The sequence below is a fragment of the Mustela putorius genome, unplaced genomic scaffold (genome assembly GCF_011764305.1).
Source record: "Mustela putorius furo isolate JIRA1106 unplaced genomic scaffold, ASM1176430v1.1 tig00003898_pilon_pilon_pilon, whole genome shotgun sequence".
NCBI lineage: Eukaryota > Metazoa > Chordata > Mammalia > Carnivora > Mustelidae > Mustela > Mustela putorius.
In genome coordinates, this window is record NW_025422047.1 from 9,272,745 (window position 1) to 9,290,518 (window position 17,774).

At 41.1% G+C, this 17,774-nt stretch overlaps 1 protein-coding gene and 1 pseudogene across 1 annotated transcript in view; one reads left to right on the plus strand and one right to left on the minus strand.

Annotated features, from left to right (window-relative positions):
- The window catches only part of ZNF106 (zinc finger protein 106), a 70,470-nt gene that overhangs the window by 44,281 nt on the left and 8,415 nt on the right, over nucleotides 1–17,774 (minus strand). Inside the window, exon 2 of the mRNA XM_004751198.3 lies at nucleotides 633–718. Coding sequence (XP_004751255.1) covers nucleotides 633–686 — 54 coding nt within the window. The 5' untranslated portion in view covers nucleotides 687–718. The remainder of the gene's footprint in view (nucleotides 1–632; nucleotides 719–17,774) is intronic.
- LOC123388369 lies at nucleotides 9,404–10,327 on the plus strand (annotated as a pseudogene).

Here is a 17,774-nt window from a genome sequence, read left to right on the forward strand (position 1 = left end):
AGCTCAGGTCATGATCCCAGCGTCATGGGATCGAGTCCCACATCGGGCTCCTTGTTCCGCAGAGAGCCTGCTTCTCCCTCTGACTCTGCCTGCCACTCTGTCTGCCTGTGCTTGCTCTCACTCGCTCTCTCTCTGACAAATAAATAAATAAAATCTTTAAAAAAAAAAAAAAAAAAAAAAGTGGTTTTTCTTTGAGCAACATCCCCACCTTGTGGACATCCAGGGTACTGTTAACACCACTTCTGCTCTGGGGCACTTTTCACAGGCAAAGGCAGAAAACAGAATGCAGGTACAGACAAAAAAATGCTAATATCCTTAGCTCATCAGAAAGTAGTATAATGCCAAATAAACCAAATTTTAAGGTCTTTTCTCTATAACTGGTATAACTAAAAGTAATTACCATTATCGACCTTTGAGTACCCTCAAATTTTGGGTAGAGATTTAATAATACAGTTACTGGCTTTATGAGGCACTAAAGAGAAAGAAATTAGCAGAATGAGACTCTGACATAGGAAAAAAGCATAAATAAGACACTGTTGAAAGCTTTTACCCATCTACAAATTCCACGTCTCTGGGGGGAAAAAAAAAGGATCCATCATACAGCCACAGATTCTCCCTCTTCTATGTATTACCTTTTTTGAGCTGTACACAATGTGGCACAATATGCATTTTCGTTCTCGTACCATAGTGACCAGATCTGAAGCACTCAACGTCACACCTGCAATGAGGAAGTAACATTTAGTAACCTTTTTCCCCTGGGATGACTTCTTAGATTCCCCTTAACAGAGCTAAAAATCCCAGTCTTGCATCTCCCACACCTCCACCCTGTTCCTCCCAGTCTTCCCATCTTGGTGAATGAAAATTCAAGTTTTCTGGGTACCTAGAGCAAAAACTTTGGAAGTCAACCTTGATCCCTCTTTCTCACCCCATATCCACCCTCATCAGCAAATCTCGTCAGTCCCCAGTTGAAATACATCCCAAATCCAACCCCTCCTCACTACTGAGCTCACCTGTCCGCTCACAAGCCACCAGCCTACTGCCTTGCCTCCTTTGTTCCACTCTTGTCCTCTTAGTCTATTCTCAAAACAGTAGCCAAGGACTCTCACAACAGGATTCTATTAAAATTTAATTCGGGTCATTGTGCAAAATCTTCCAACAGAGTCCCATCTCACTCATACAACATCCAGTCCTTCCTTTGCCATCGGCCTCAAAATCTGTTTCCTCTCCCACTCTCTGACTCCACGCCCCACCTCACTGCCTCTATCACTTCATTCCTGTCACACTGCCCTCCTTGCTAGTCCTTGATCACAGCACGGATTCCCCCACCTTAGGGTTTCTACATTTCCTATTCTCTCCACTTGTAACATGCTTCCCTAAGATGTCTTTATAGTCCTCACGGCTTATTTCCATCAGTATCGGAAATGTGGCTTCACCAAGGAGGCCTTTCCTGACCTACACAATACTGTATTTTTTGCTCCCCACTCCTTCTATCCTCCTATTAACTGCTTAATTTTTTTATTTATTTATAAATAAACAAAATAATTTTTTTTGCTGCACAAAGCTTTATTGCTTCCATTTGGTCGTGGCTTGGGAGAGAGCTCCAGGGTGGCTAAAGAGCTGCCTGGTGGCTGCAGGAGGAGGCTCGGGCAGAAGACCTGACCCCAGGGAGATACCAAGGGGTCCCTCAGAGGCCACTGGGCTCGAGAGGCTCTTAGGCATGCTTGAGGGTGAGCCTTTGGAAGAGATACTTACCCAGCCCAGCCCAGCCCAGCCTAGGGGCCAGTCAACCTACAGAGATTAGTCGGTGGTTGGCCATCTTCTAGGTGGGTTTTACCTGCTCATCAAGGAAATGGCTAAGAAGGCACAGAGATTAGGGTCTACATGGGCAAAACCCAAGGCATGCACATACAAAACGGCCTTGTTCAGGTTCTTCTCCAGGACCAGTGTCTCCCACAGTGTCCAAGGTTTCACCCTCACTCCTCTAGGGACAGATTCTACATGTCCTTTCAGATGGCACAGCTGCCCACGTTCTGCATCGTCAGGAGATACTGGGCACCCTCACACTTCTCAGTCAACTGCAGAAGTGACAGCGTCACAACATCATGGTCAAAATACAAGCCCAGAGGTAAGGAGGTATAGGAAGCCTGCAGATACAGGTGGACCGGATGGTTGGCAGCAGCCCCCACCTCAGTGGAATAATTCTGAAGAACTGGGAGCTCAGGTTTGATTGGCAATAAGGAGCTGAGCTCAAAAAACAGTGTTGGGGGGCGCCTGGGTGGCTCAGTGGGTTAGAGCCTCTGCCTTTGGCTCAGGTCGTGATCCCAGGGTCCTGGGATCGAGCCCCGCATCAGGCTCTCTGCTCGGCAGGGAGCCTGCTTCCTCCTCTCTCTGCCTGCCTCTCTGCACTTGTGATCTCTCTCTCTGTCAAATAAATAAATAAAATCTTTAAAAAAAAAAAAAAAACAGTGTTGGCTAGGGGCGCCTGGGTGGCTCAGTGGGTTAAAGCCTTTGCCTTCGGCTCAGGTAATGATCTCAGAGTCCTGGGATCAAGCCCCACATCGGGCTCTTTGCTCAGCAGGGAGCCTGCTTCCTCCTCTCTCTCTGCCTGTCTCTCTGCCTACTTGTAATCTCTGTCTGTCAGATAAATAAATAAAATCTTTTTAAAAATTCAAAAAAAAAAAAAAACTGTTGGCTGGTCTTAGAGGCAGGGGACAGCTTAGAAGATGGTTCTGAAGGCTGCGATTGGAAAAAAGGTTGGAGAGTGGGAGGAGACGGGAAAAAGGGGTGTCCCTGGGTGTTTCATCTAAATACTGTTAAAGCAACAGACAAATCCATGGGACCACTGGGCATGCTACCTACTTTTTTTTTTTTTAAGATTTTATTTATTTATTTGACAGACAGAGATCACAAGTAGGTAGAGAGGCAGGCAGAGATAGAGGGGTTAGCAGGCTCCCCGCCGAGCAGAGAGCCCGATGTGGGGCTCGATCCCAGGACCCTGGGATCATGACCTGAGCTGAAAGCTGAAACTTTCAGCTGAAAGCTGAAACCCACTGAGCCACCCAGGCGCCCCTATTTTTTAAATGCTTTAATAACACTGCAGTAGACTGTTTCTATAAATGGCCACAACACTACCTCCCACCCCATGTGTTCTTTTGCAATATGATCTTGTCACCACCACCCACCAAACAGTGTGGTTCATTTTCCCTTCCTGTTTTGACCAACAGAATGTGGCAGGCCTGGGTGGCTCAGTCAGTTGAGCATCCAACTCTTGATTTAGGCTCAGATCACAATCTTGGGCTGGTGAGATGGGGGCCTACTTCAGGTCACACTCTGCAGGGAGTCTGCTTAAGGTTCTCCCTCTCCCTCTGCCCCTCCCCATGCTTGCTCTCTCTCAAATAAACAAATCTAAAGGGAAAAAAATGTGATAGAAGCGACAAAGTAATTTCTGAGACTGGGCCTTAAAAACTCTGTAGCTCCTGCTTTTGCACATTTGGAACACTCCCTTTTAGAACCTACCCACATGCTGTGAGAAGCCCAAGCCACAAGGAGAGGATGAGGGGAAAAGAACAGAGGCCCAGCTGAGCACCCCAACAACAACCAGCACCATCTGAAGCCATGTTGGGTGAGTGAGCCTTGTCGGTATTCCAAACCCAGCTGCCAATGAGGGTCCCCAAGTGGGAAGACTTAAAGAACCATGCAGATGAGTCATTTTCAACCCACACAGTATTAAGAAACAATAAAATATTTCTTTAAAATAACCAGTAAATTGGGGGTGGTTAAATATTAAGAGATACCCTGAAGCAAGCATCTTAGTACCTCATATAGTATAAATTTCCTCTTAATTCTTTATTCTAGTTCCAGGGACTTGGTGTATGTTGTTCACTAGTATAAATCTAGCACTTAAAACACTGTCTGACAATACAGCACCCCATTAGCCATTTGTTGAACTGGCCCAAATGGAACTATCTTGGGTACCCAATGTGAGACAGAGCTGAGTAAATACTGGGGTTTGGACTAAGATCAGAAGGTGTTCTCCTTTACAATCCTCTAGCACTAGCTTATTTTCCTCTTGCGTCGCTGCAAAAATATCCTACATGAGGGGCGCCTGGGTGGCTCAGTGGATTAAGCCGCTGCCTTCGGCTCAGGTCATGATCCCAGGGTCCTGGGATCGAGTCCCGCATCGGGCTCTCTGCTCAGCAGGGAGCCTGCTTCCCTCTCTCTCTCTCTCTCTGGCTGCCTCTCTGTCTACTTGTGATTTCTCTCTGTCAAATAAATAAATTAAAAAAAATATATATCCTACATGAGAATTTAATTTCACTTCCCAAGCAGCACTTTTCCCTTCTACACACACACCACCAGCCTCTAATGGAGATCTGCTTCCTCGCCTGTTCATTCCTTAGGGGACTTAAAATTGTGAGGTAATGGGGGTGCCTGGGTGGCTCAGTGGGTTAACCCTCTGCCTTTGGCTTGGGTCATGATCTCAGGGTCCTGGGATCGAGCCCCTCATTGGGCTCTCTGCTCTCTGGGGAGCCTGCTTCCCCCTCTCTCTGCCTGCCTCTCTGCCTACTTGTGATCTCTCCCTCTGTCAAGTAAATAAATAAAAATCTTTTAAAAAATAAAAAATAAATTTTTAAAAATTATGAGGTAATGAAGTTATAAACTACCCTAATTTAACTTGAACTCCTAGGAAACATTGTGGCAGAACCAGTGAGGAAGAGCCCTATGGTTCTCCACTTCTCCTGGTCACTCAGCAGTATCCCACTTCATATCACTCCTGAATTTCTGAAACAATTTTATTCAGTAACAACGGTCAAACACCAATATAAGATTATAGGGTAAAACTCTGGCCATTTGAGGAAGCTGAATGTCAACTGGCTAATACAACAAAGAAACAGACCTTTAGAGATAAGTACAGTATTATTCATGCTCCCAGTAGTGCTACTATCACCTAAATCTTGAAATTAATAAATCACTCTGGTGCTCAGCGTCACTACGTAATTATTCTTTTAATTCCCCTATATCTTAATGTTTACTTCAACTTTACTGTTTACATGCAATATTTTATTTCATTTAATAAGCATTTATTGAGCACCAAGCACTGTTCTAAGAGTTGGGGAAACAGTGATAAAGAAGATATGTCCAGAAATGTGTTGTTATTTTTTTCTCTAATTGGTTCCATGCCCAACGTGGGGTTTGAACTCATGACCGTGAGATCAAGAGCTGCATGCCCCACTGGACTGAAGCAGTCAGGCCCCCCCATGTCCAGAAATGCTTGTGTTTGTTTGTTTTTTTTAAGATTTTATTTATTTATTTGACAGACAGAGAGAGAGAGAGAGAAAGAAACAGGCTCCCTGCTGAGCAGAGAGCCTGATGTGGGACTCGATCCCAGGACCCTGAGATCATGACCTGAGCTGAAGGCAGAGGCTTAACCCACTGAGCCACCCAGGTGCCCCAGAAGTGTTTTTAATACTGCTTCAAGTTATTAACCACCAAAGCAAAACAGGAACAAAAAAACTTAGAAGCAATAAAGTCAATGAAAAAGTCTGACTTTCTGGTATTAGCAACAGCTACTGTGGTTTTTTCACATAGTTAGTCAACTGAGAACTGAGCACTAAAATACAAACTGCGGGGCCCCTGGGTGGCTCAGTGGGTTAAGCCTCTGCCTTTAGCTCAGGTCATGATCTCAAGGTCCTGGGATTGAGCCCCCATCAGGCTCTCTGCTCAGCAGGGAGCCTGCTTCCCCCTGCCTCTCTGCCTACTTGGGATCTCTCTCTCTCTCTGTCAAATAAATAAATAAAATCTAAAAAAAAAAAAAATACAAACTGTGTTTCTATTTAGTAAAGCCAAACGCATCAACTCCTAATAAATAGTCATATAAAAAATATTCTCTATCAACCTTTGAACCAAAGACTCCCTCTTTTTATTTAGTTTTCCTTTCACAAGCTGTTTTTCTAATCTTCATGAATTAAATAAATTCATTTTCATTTCTGTAAAAAATATCAAGAAATACAACTCCTAGCAGAGCATTTAATCAATAAAGAAGACCTAGTATTTAAGCACTACGTTGATGGGATTCCAGCCAAAGACAAAGGAATTTTAACTTCTACATCCTTAGTCTGAGTTAATACATGATTTCCATCAAGTTTTCTGAAATACTCAAATTAGCACACAGCTTTCTAGATGGAAACCACTGCTCTCTTTAAAGGTCTTACTTAACAAGGGGACACCTGGGTGACTCAGTAGGTTAAGTGACTGACTCTTGATTTCCGCTCATATCATGATCTCAGGGTCTTCTGTCAGGTCTTGCTTGGGATTCTCTCTCTCCCCCTCCCCCTGCTCCTCCTGCACTAGCTTGCTCGCTCACGCGCTCTCTCCCTCTCTCACTCGCTCTCTTAAAAATCAATAAAAATAAAAAAATAAAGGTCTTGGGGCACCTGAGTGGCTCAATGGGTTAAAGCCTCTGCCTTCGGCTTAGGTCACGATCCTGGAGTCCTGGGATCGAGCTCCATGTCGGGCTTTCTGCTCAACAGGGAGCCTGCTTCCCCCACCCCGCCGCCTGCCTCTCTGCCTACTTGTGAACTCTGTTAAATAAATAAAATCTTTAAAAAAAAAAAATAAAGGTCTTAACAATTATTAGAATCCAAGGAAATAGAAACCACCCAACTCCGTAATCTCGAAGTGCTTGAGAGGTTACAAGTCAAGTAAGTGTAAATAAAAATTCAACTACTGCTGCCCTTACTTTAACCACCTTGCGTTTTCCTCCCATACCACTTAAAAACACCCACTATGAAATCTTTCAAATTTTCTCCAAACAACTATGAGAAATAGCTGATATTTCCAAGCTATAATAGCCTTAAAAATCCTATAATAAGTACCTTTTCTCAACTTCCTAATTACTATCCTGTCAATACAATTACCACATTGGTGGGCAAAAACCCTATTATTAATTCTTTTCCTTCAGATTCTTGTATTTAGTCTTCAAGTCCCAATTGATTTCTATTTTTCATTTTTGCTATCTCTTCTTCAATGGGATAAGCCTTCAAGATCTTATATCTATTCTTCCTTCACCCAACTGTTCCACTCATTAAAGATTCCTGCCTTGACTCCTGCCCCCAAAATATAAAGAAGTTCTAAACCCAAGCAGTACAACAGAATCATCCACATATCTTACTAGTAAAAAGAAATACAGTTGTGAAGGCAGAATTATTGCACTGCAATCTCCATTTTTGTACTTCACTATGCTCTCCCCATCCCTATGCAAGGGTAGTCACTCAAAAGTGACTTAAATAGGTCAGAAAGACAAACTTCCAAGTAATCACTATCTCATAATACTGTAGCCCATCTCAAATATCAATGTTATAATATTTTTCCAAATATTTATTATGTAACTCAAGGCTGGAAAACACTGTTTAATAGTGTCAGAGAACTTTATGTGAAACATTGTCACATTATCTCATTTTACTGTTCAAACACCCAGCAATACAAGTAAGTGCAGGTTGTCTGATGGTAGGTTATATCTGAGCTTCCTGACCTTACCATAAGGAAGGGATCAGTCTTTTTACAAATCTCTTAAAATTCATTATGAAAAAACAAGTAATAGGGGCACCTGGGTGGCTCAGTGGGTTGAGCCGCTGCCTTTGGCTCAGGTCATGATCTCAGGGTCCTGGGATCGAGTCCCGCATCCGGCTCTCTGCTCAGCAGGGAGCCTGCTTCCCTCTCTCTCTTTCTCTGCCTGCCTCTCTGTCTACTTGTGATTTCTCTCTGTCAAGTAAATAAATAAAATCTTAAAAAAAAAAAAAAAGAAAAAGCAAGTAATAGTTAAGATATTTGAACTGTGACTTAGTTAAAATCGGGACACCTGGGTGGCTCAGTTGGTTAAGCAGCTGCCTTCAGCTCAGGTCATGATCCCAGCGTCCTGGGATCGAGTCCCACGTCGGGCTCCTTGCTTGGCATGGAGCCTGCTTCTCCCTCTGCCTCTGCCTGCCATTCTGTCTGCCTGTGCTCGCTCTCCCCCCCCCCCCGATAAATAAATAAAATCTTAAAAAAAAAAAAATCAACTCAGACTCTCCAGGACAATGATATACTGTAAAACTGTGAAGAAGAAAAAAAAGCTTAGAGGTGTCTGGCTGGCTCAGTCAGAGAAGCATGCGACTCTTGATCTTGCGGTCATGGGTTCGAGCCCCATGTTGGGTGTAGAGGTTACTCAAATAAATAAAAACTTTAAAGAAAAAGCTTTATAAAAGCTTAATTAAGCTTTAATAAAGCTTTAAAAGCTTTAAAAGCTTTAATAAAGCTTAATTATTGAGTTGAGGTTGGGGGAGTGGTACTCAAATTAGAATCCCTTCTCTAAATTCCACAGAGAACTTCTGGTGCCTCCATTTCCACCATGACAAAAAAACTAACAGATTTCTGATGAGCAAAACAGGGCAAGAAAAAGACAGTACTCAGTGACAGAACAAATTTTTGCCACTTCCCCTCGGCTGCCCAGTAGGTTATGGAGCAAAGATATGTCTAGCACTTCTGGGAGGTCCTCACTTTGGTCAGTGGGCCTCCCGACAAAGTTTCAAGGCTTCCAGCTAAGGAAGGAGTAAGCTGGTAACAGAGATCAGAAAGTACTTTCTCTCAACTTTCAAAGGCTTATTCTGGGTAGCTGTCCTATTTGCTAGTTCTAAGTTCTGGCTGCCTCGTTGCGTTTTCCTCCAGGCAAGTGAATGGTGATTTCCTGCATTCAGTATCACTGATTGAGCGTAAGCTTATCAGCATTTTACTCACTGGCATTCCTACTTTTTATATTATCTGCCCTAACACAACACTTACCAAGAGTTCATGTACCAACCACTCTTTTTTAATAAGCACAGGGCTAACACAAAGAGCAGAAGTTAAGGCTGTGACCAGAAAAACACATTAAAAGTTGTGCCCCTCAAAATGAAGCTGTTCACACAGTACACCACCAGGCAAGGAAATGGACAGGGTGGCCCACTGACCCCTTAACTCAGAACCAGAACTACTACCAGGTTCCAATTCTTTATGGAATTCTGGAACTTGGCAAGCAATGTATCTTACAAGGAGAAGTGACAGAAAGAAACTAGGATAACACCAACCCTAATAAGACAGTAAAATACTAGCAAATGTCATCATCATATAACTAAGTTTTAAGCCCAAAGATAGCTTGTATAAACACTTTTTAAAAAGTATAACTTGGTAGCTTGTTGCATTTATTTAATAATTTAAAAACTTTTTATTCCTGTACTCAATATATCTTTCATTGATGTTAAAATTTAAAATTCAAAAAAAAAAGCCCTTAAATTGCATGACATGAAATTTAAAATTCTGTGGCATAGAGATACGTTCATTACTGCTTTCTGCCCATGGACCCTGCCAAGTCTCTCCTCCCACTACTGTCATGTCTAAGTCAGAGTCTCCCAAAAAGCCTGACCAGCTGCAGAAGCTCTTAATCAGAGGGCTGAGCTTTGAAACAACTGATGAGAGTCTGAGCGGACATTCTGAGCAATGGGGAAAGCTTATAGTCTGTGTGGTTAATGAGAGATCCAAACACCAAGCTCTCCAGAGGCTTTGGGTTTGCCAGGTATGCCACTGTGGAGGAAGTGGATGCAGCCATGAACACAAGCCCACACAAGGTGGATGGAAGAGTTGTGGAACCAAAGAAGGCTGTTCCAAGAGAAGAGTCTCAAAGACCCAGTGCCCATTTAACTGTGAGAAAGATTTTTGCTGGTGGCATTAAAGACGACACTGAAGAACACCATCTAAGGGATTATTTTAGACAGTATCAGAAAACTGAAGTGACTGAAATCATGACTCACCAAGGCACTGGAAAAAGAAGGGCTTTGCTTTTGTAACATTTGATGACCATGATTCTGTAGACAAGACTGTCATTCAAAAATCCCATGCTGTGAATGGCCCCAACTGTGAACTAAGGAGAGCCCTATCTCAGCAAATGATGGTTAGTGCTTCATTCCAAGAGGCTGAAGTGGTTCTGGAAACTGTGGAGGTGGTTTTGATGGGAATGACAACTTTGGTCGTGGAGGACACTTCAGTGGGCAAGGTGGCTTTGGTGGTGGTAGAGGTGGTGGTGGATACGGTTGCAGTGGGAGATGGCTGTGACAGATTTGGTAATGAAAGCAGCAGCTTCAGAGGTGGTGGAAGTTATAATGATTCTGGCAGTTACAACAATCAATCCTCAAATTCTGGAGACAGAAGCTCTGGCCCCCATGGTGGTGGAGGTCAGTACTTTGTGAAACCACAAAACCAAGGTGACTATGGTGGTTTCAGCAGCAGCAGTAGCTACAGCAGTGGCAGGAGGTTTTAATCACTGCCAAGAAACAGAGTTTAGCAGGAGAAAAGAGCCAGAGAAGTGACAGGGAAGCTACAGGTTACAACAGATTTGTGAACTCAGCCAAGAACAGTGGTGGCAGGGCCTACCTGCTGCAAAGAAGCCATGTTTCAGACAATACTCATGTGTACAGGCAAAAAAACCGAGGACTCTAATTGTCACTAATTGTATAACAGGTTATTTTTGTTTCTATCCTATAGAAAGTGTAAAGCAGTCCAACAATGGGTTTTAATGTAGTTTTTTTGTTTTTTGTTTGTTTGTTTGTTTTAATGTAGTTTTTGGTGGTTTGACTGCTAAGTGTAATAGTCTGATCATGATGCTTAATAAATGTGTCTTTAAAAAAAAAATTCTAGGGGTGCCTGGGTGGCTCAGTCAGTTGGGTGTCTGGCTCTTGGTTTCAGCTCTGGTCATGATCTTAGGGTTGTGGGATGGAGCCCCATGTAGAGCTCCATGCTCAGCAGGGAATCTGCTTGGGATTCTCTCTCTCCCTCTCCCTCTGCCTCTCCTCCCCCAGGTTTGCTCACATGTGCTCTAAAACAAATAAATCAATCTTAAAAAATAATTTAAAAAAAATTCTGTGAATGAATCACTGCAAGCTAATGAGTGAGTCTAGCTAACTGCTCAACACCTCCTCAAAAAGCTTAGCTGTTTTCCATGCATCTTGTTGGTAACAACACATTCAATAATCTTCAACTACTTTATATAAATAGGACTATAATAGCAATCATCTTCATTATTTCTTCCTTTTATAAAATCGTTAATCATTGACTACAGTCTTGGTGTAATACAGTAAAGCATTTACTTCAGCATTTTGATATGGATAGCTTCCTAAATGCCTCTGTCATATACCTTAAAAACGTATACTTAAGTCTCTGAGGGCAACCCCTTTTGGCCCCTTCCCTCCTTGGGAGCTTTATACTAACACTGCTGTCACTCAGTAAATCTTGCTTTGCTGCCCACCACCCCGTCTGGTCTACCTTCTCATTCTTCGAAGTTGCGTAACCAAGAACCGTGGGCACCAGAGAAAAAATCCTGCAGCACTAATGGGGGCTCACCCAGGATATCCACCATTGTTAAGGACAACTAACCAATAAAGGACATCAAACTCCAGATGGTAGTGGTTCAGATGGAGCCTCACATGGAAGTCAAACCAAACATCTACAGGGGACCCCCTGATCTGGACAAGAGGAACCCTGACTGCCACCCCATCCAACGTCACTGTGACCAGCAGGAAGGAGCTAAGATCAGTCGTCGCCCTTCTTCCCTAATGGCAGTTAGGGTTACCTTTCAGCAGGGAGAATGATGACAGGTAACTGGAAGGCAGGCAGGCAGGGACAAGGGTGCCCCTGCCCTAAGAGGAAACCACCCTTGAAAGGATTTTATACCACCCTTTCCCATATGATAGAGAGATGACAAAAACCTGTCTGGATGACAGGCACAGGGAGGGTTAATCAGACAGATTAAAACAGCCGGCCAAATTTGCAACAACGTGGATGGAACTAGAGCGTATCATGCTTAGCGAAATAAGTCAAGCAGAGAAAGACAACTATCATATGATCTCCCTGATATGAGGAAGTGGTGATACAACATGGAGGCTTAAGTGGGTAGAAGAAGAATAAATGAAACAAGATGGGATTGGGAGGGAGACAAACCATAAGTGACTCTTAATCTCACAAAACAAACTGAGGGGCAGGGGGTTTGGGAGAAGGGGGTGGGATTATGGACATTGGGGAGGGTATATGATTTGGTGAGTGCTGTGAAATGTGTAAACCTGGTGATTCACAGACCTGTACCCCTGGGGATAAAAATATATGTTTATCAAAAATAAAAAATTAAAAAATAATAATAATAAAAAAAATAAAAAGTAAAAAACAAACAAACAAACAAACAAAAAAAACAGCTGGCCAACAAGCCCATAAAAACCCCTAGACTTAGAAACTTGGGTGGCAACCCCTTCAAGTCCCCTCCCTCCTTGGGAGCTTTGTACCATCACTTTGCTATCATTCAATAAATTTTGCTTTGCTGCCCACCAAAACAAGGTTTTGAAAACGTCACCATATATTTTATCCAATTTTAGAGAGCAATTTATGTGCTGCAAAAGTAGCAGTACTGCAAATTTTGGAATTTGCAAAAAATGCTTATCATCACTCTGTAAAATGTCAAAAGTCTAATGTTCATTAAAAGCTCACATGGGGGCACTGGGGTGGCTCAGTCGCTTAAGTGTCTGACTCCTGCCCTGATGCCATGGGTTGTGGGATGGAGATATGGAGCCATCAAGCCATGGAGCGCAGGCACTCTCTCTCAAATAAACAAAAAATTTTTTTTTTCTTAAGATTTTGTTTATTTGACAGAGAGGGAGTGAGAGAGCACAAGCAGGGGGAGTGGGAGAGGTGGATGGAGAAGAGGACTCACTGCAGGGACCCTGGTGCAGGGCTCCATCCTGGGACCTTGAGATCATGACCTGAGTTGAAGGCAGGCGCCTCACTGACTGAGCCACCCAGATACCCCTGAAATAAATAAATCTTTAAAAAAAAAATTAATGAAAAGAATTAAAACTCTCATGTATACTGTGCATGAGGCAGTGATACAGCCAAACATCTCAGCAGGTAGGTAGTAAAAAAAATTAAGGCTTAGACAAAATTTGGTACTATTCAAAAGTTCAGCATTCCAACAGCTTGGAAATTTTCCCAGGGCTCAAATTTACCTTGAAACTGCCAAAGTAAAAAGAACAGTCACATAATACACTCCTAAATGGTGCCAGCATCCTCTCTCAAACTATTCTCAGGTAATCCTGTATATTTCTAATCCTTACACTGTAGCAGGAGAAATCTCTTTAAAATACAAATCTGCTCATAATATTCCCTTTTGTTCCTATACCGTAGTTTGGAAAATTTCAAGCACAAAAATGCTGACAGAATCTCATAGTGAATATCCCACACCCAGTTTCCCATATATCCCTGTATCTACCACATAGATGCTACCATTAGCAATTGACTATATTTGTTTCATCAGACAGATACCTATCCATCCATCCTTAATCACTTCGTCATAATGTACTATGGTTTGTTAATAGTTTGCCCAGAATTATATGGGGTCTCTGTTCATAGGGCACACTTCTGCAATTTTCTTTTAAATCTGTAATGTCTTTATCAGGTTTTAGTTATTGGAGTTATGCCGACCTAGGGAAATGAGTTTGGAGGTGACTCCCCTTTTCTGTAATTTTATATAAGATTGATGTTATTTTTCCTTTAAATACTTGATAGAATTCATCAATCAAATCATTATGGCCCTGAGTTTTCATTATGAGAAGTTTCTTTTAAATCATTATTCCTTTAATATAAGCTTCTTCAGATCTTGTTTCAACTTGTGACAGCTTTAGTATACAGCTATTTTCAAGAAACTGTCCAGTTATATTGCCACATTTTTTTTGGTATAAGGTTGCCTACAATATCCTCTTATTGTTCCAGTAAATCCCTTTCATTCCTGATACTAGTAATTTGTGTTCTGACCACTGTATCTATGGATTTAGCAACATTATTGATTTTTTCAAAGCACCAACTTCTGACTTTGTAATTTTATGTATTGCTTGTCTTTCTCTATCTTACTGATTACTTCTGTTGTCTTCTTTCTTTCCTTCTATATACTTTTGGAGTATCTTGCTCTCTACTAGCATCATAAGGTAGAACTTCAGGCCACTGTCTTTAAACCTTTCTTTTCTAACATAGGTGTTTAAAATTATAAACTTCCCTCTATACATTCCATTAACTTTCTTCTTCTATATACTTTAGGAGTATCTTGCTCTCTACTAGCTTCATAAGGTAGAACTTCAGGCCACTGTCTTTAAACCTTTCTTTTCTAACATAGGTGTTTAAAATTATAAACCCCACATTCCATTAACTACATCCTACAAATTTTTAAAGCACTTTAAAAAAAGGAGAAAGAGACAGCGCGCGCAGGAACACAAGCAGGGGGAGTGGGAGAGGGAAAGCAGGCTTCCTGCCAAGCAGGGAGCCTGACGTGGGGCTCCATCCCAGGACCCTGGGATAATGACCTGAACCAAAGGCAGATGTTTAAAGATTGAGCACCTAAAGCACCCCTTTAAAGCACTAATTAATAAAACTATTTATTCTAGGATAGTTTGACTCATAGAAATTGCAGAAATAGTAAAGCACCCTATATCCCACTCCCAGCTTCCCATATTATTTACATCTTGCATTAGTAAAATGGCCTGTCATAATTAAAAAATGGATATTGATACATTATTATTAATTGAAGTCCTTATTTTATTTCCTCATTTTTTACCAAGTATCCTTTTTCTCTTCCAGGATCTCAACCAGGATATCACATTACATTTGGTTGTGATGTATCCTCAGCCAGGATCCTCTTAGCTATGACCGTTATCTCACAAATTCTGATTCTATTTTCATCTTCCAGTTCAAATTACTTTCTCTCTTGTCATTTCTTCATTCATACATAGGTTTAGAAGTTTCAGGACTTTTCAAGTATGTGTGGGTTATTTTAGACATCTTGATTTCTACTTTAATCCCATCTTGACCAAAGAACATATTCTGCATTTTTCCAATCCTTTCAAATTTATTAGGACTTGATTCATGGCCCAGCATTTGGTCTGTAAGTATACTTGGGAAAAGAAGTATATTCTGTGGTAGTCAGGTGGAGATCTATACTTACTTTTTTGTTTGTTTAGTTGTCTATCAGTTGTTGAGAAGAGTGCCAAAATCTCTGATTGTTGTCTATTTCTTTTTTTAATTTTATCCATTTTTGTCTGATGTATTTGAACCTCTGTATTACACACACATTTATGATTATGTCATGAATTGACCTTTTTATCATTACGAACGACTCCCTTAACTCTAGCAACACACTTTCCCTTGAACTCTATTTTATCTGATAGGAATATAGCCACTCCAGCCTTCTTATGCTTACTGATGAAAACATATATCTTTTTCCATGCATTTACTTTTTAAGATTTTATTTATTTATTTGACAGAGATCACAGAGAAGCAGGCAGAGAGAGAGGAGGAAGCAGGCTCCCTGATGAGCAGAAAGCCCGATGTGGGGAATCAATCCCAGGACCCTGGGATCATGACCTGAGCCGAAGGCAGAGGCTTTAACCCACTGAGTGACCCAGGCGCCTCTCCATGCATTTACTTTTATCCAATCTGTCTGTATGTAGACATTGCTGGATAATAATATCTCTGATTCAGAGTATCTTTTCCAGATAACTTAATCAGATAATCTGAATCAGATTACCTATTCCATTAAACTAAATGAAATTGATGGTTGGATTAGGCCTACCATTATTTCTGTTCAGCTGTACCTCTATCCTCTTTTGGATTATTTACTTTTTCTGCTAGCTTTTTAGCAACACTTCATCACATTTTTTCCTTAGTGAGTGCTCTAAGAATTACAAACTACATCCTTCTCATTTTAGACTTAATAATTTGCCTCTTCACATAATATATAAAAATCTTGCTCCCATATAGGTTCATTTACCTCCATCTCCCATTCCATGTTTTACCGTATAGGTTTTCTTTATTTTTTTTAAGTTTATTTAAAACTTTAAATATACAGAGAGATCACAAGCAGACAGAAAGGCAGGCAGAGAGAGAGGGGGAAGCAGGCTCCCTGCTGAGCAGAGAGGCCCAATTCCGGGCTCGATCCCAGGACCCTGAGATCATGACCTGAGCAAAGGCAGAGGCTTAACCCACTGAGTCACCCAGGTGCCCCTACCGTATAGATTTTATATCTACATTATGTGATAATCTCCGCAAGATGCTTCTTTAAAATTATTTGAATAGTTGTATATGTTGTTTTAAGAAAAAAAGGGAAAGATTAATATCTAGCCACATATTTACCATTTCTGATGTTCTTTATTTCCTTAGGATTCAAGTTTCCACCAGGTATCATTTCCCTTCAGACTGAAGAACTTCAGCATTTCTTGTAGTGCAAGCCTGCTAGCTATGAATTCTCTTGGTTTTCTTTTATCTGATATTTCAATTTCATTCTTGAAAGCTATACTACTGAATCTGGAATTCTGGACTGTCAAATTTTTCTTTCAGCATTTTAATGATTTTCTATTCTCTATGGCCTTTATGATTACCCTGCTGTATGCAACATGGCTTCTTCTGGATTTTTCCTTTGATTTTTGGCTTCCAACAGTTTGATTATGAAGTACCCAGTCATGGGTTTCTTCAGTTTTAAACCTGTGGTTTGCATAGTTTTGCCTTTATCTTTACTGGGATTTTGCTGAGGTTATTGATTCTGTCAATTTATGCCTTTCACTAAATTTGGGAAATTTTCAGCCATTATATTTGCAAGTATTCTTTCTTTCCCATTATTTCACCTCTCCTTCTGGGACTTTAATTACTTTATGTTGAATTTTTTGATACTGCCCCTAGGTCCTTGAGAATATGCTACTCCTTTTCCCCCTTTTATACTTCATCTGCTCTTCATACTGAATAATTTTTACTGATCTTTAATTTCACAGATTCTTTCCTCAGTCATCTCTATTCTGCTTTTAGCCCATCCACTTTATTTCCAGTATCATATTTTTCAACTTTAGAATATCCACCTGATTATTTAATATTCACTCTCTGTGAACATATTTTCCTATGCATCACTTTCCTTTTCTTTATTAGTAATAATTACAAAAGTTTCAAATACTTTCCTACTAATTCCAACATTTGAGTATCTTCAGGTCAGTCTCTGTACACTGTCTTTTAACTCGAAGTTACATTTCCCTGATCCTTTGTATATAAGTAATTTTGGAATATATGCTGCATGTTGTAAATATGTTGTGGAGGCTCTGGATTTCTTTATATTCCTCTGAAGAGTGTTTTTACTTTATTTTTGTTTTAGTAGGTATTTAAATTGGTTGACTCAAACTGCAAACTCTGTGTCTTAAGTAGATGAAATCACAATTTAGTTCTTTTATCCTTAGCTGATCTTTTTGGAATCTGCTCTGTACATGCACAGTTCAACAGTCTGCCAAGATTTGGTAGAGTTTATTCACAGAGTTTGATGCTTCTCTATGTTCCAGGATTCTCCTCTCACTTCCCAACAGCTATCTCTGCCTTGAGCCTTAACTTTTGCTAAGGCCAAAAACACTGCAAGTTTATTTCAGAATTTTAACCGTGGCACAGACTGGGGCCATGAAAATAGGAAATCATGCCCATGTTCTCTTCCTCAAGTGTTAATTCCCTTCCAGAATCTGCTTGCTCTGGGTAACCCCAGTGATCTTAGTTATATTACATACTTCTGATCTAATAACTGTTATCTGCAGGAGGGTCTACCAAAAGGAGCTTACTAAGTCATAACCAGAACTGGACTCCTATGCTTGCACTTTGGAAAGCCTTCAGCCTGACTAAATGGCTCCAGGCAATATTCAAACAGGTGGGGCTGA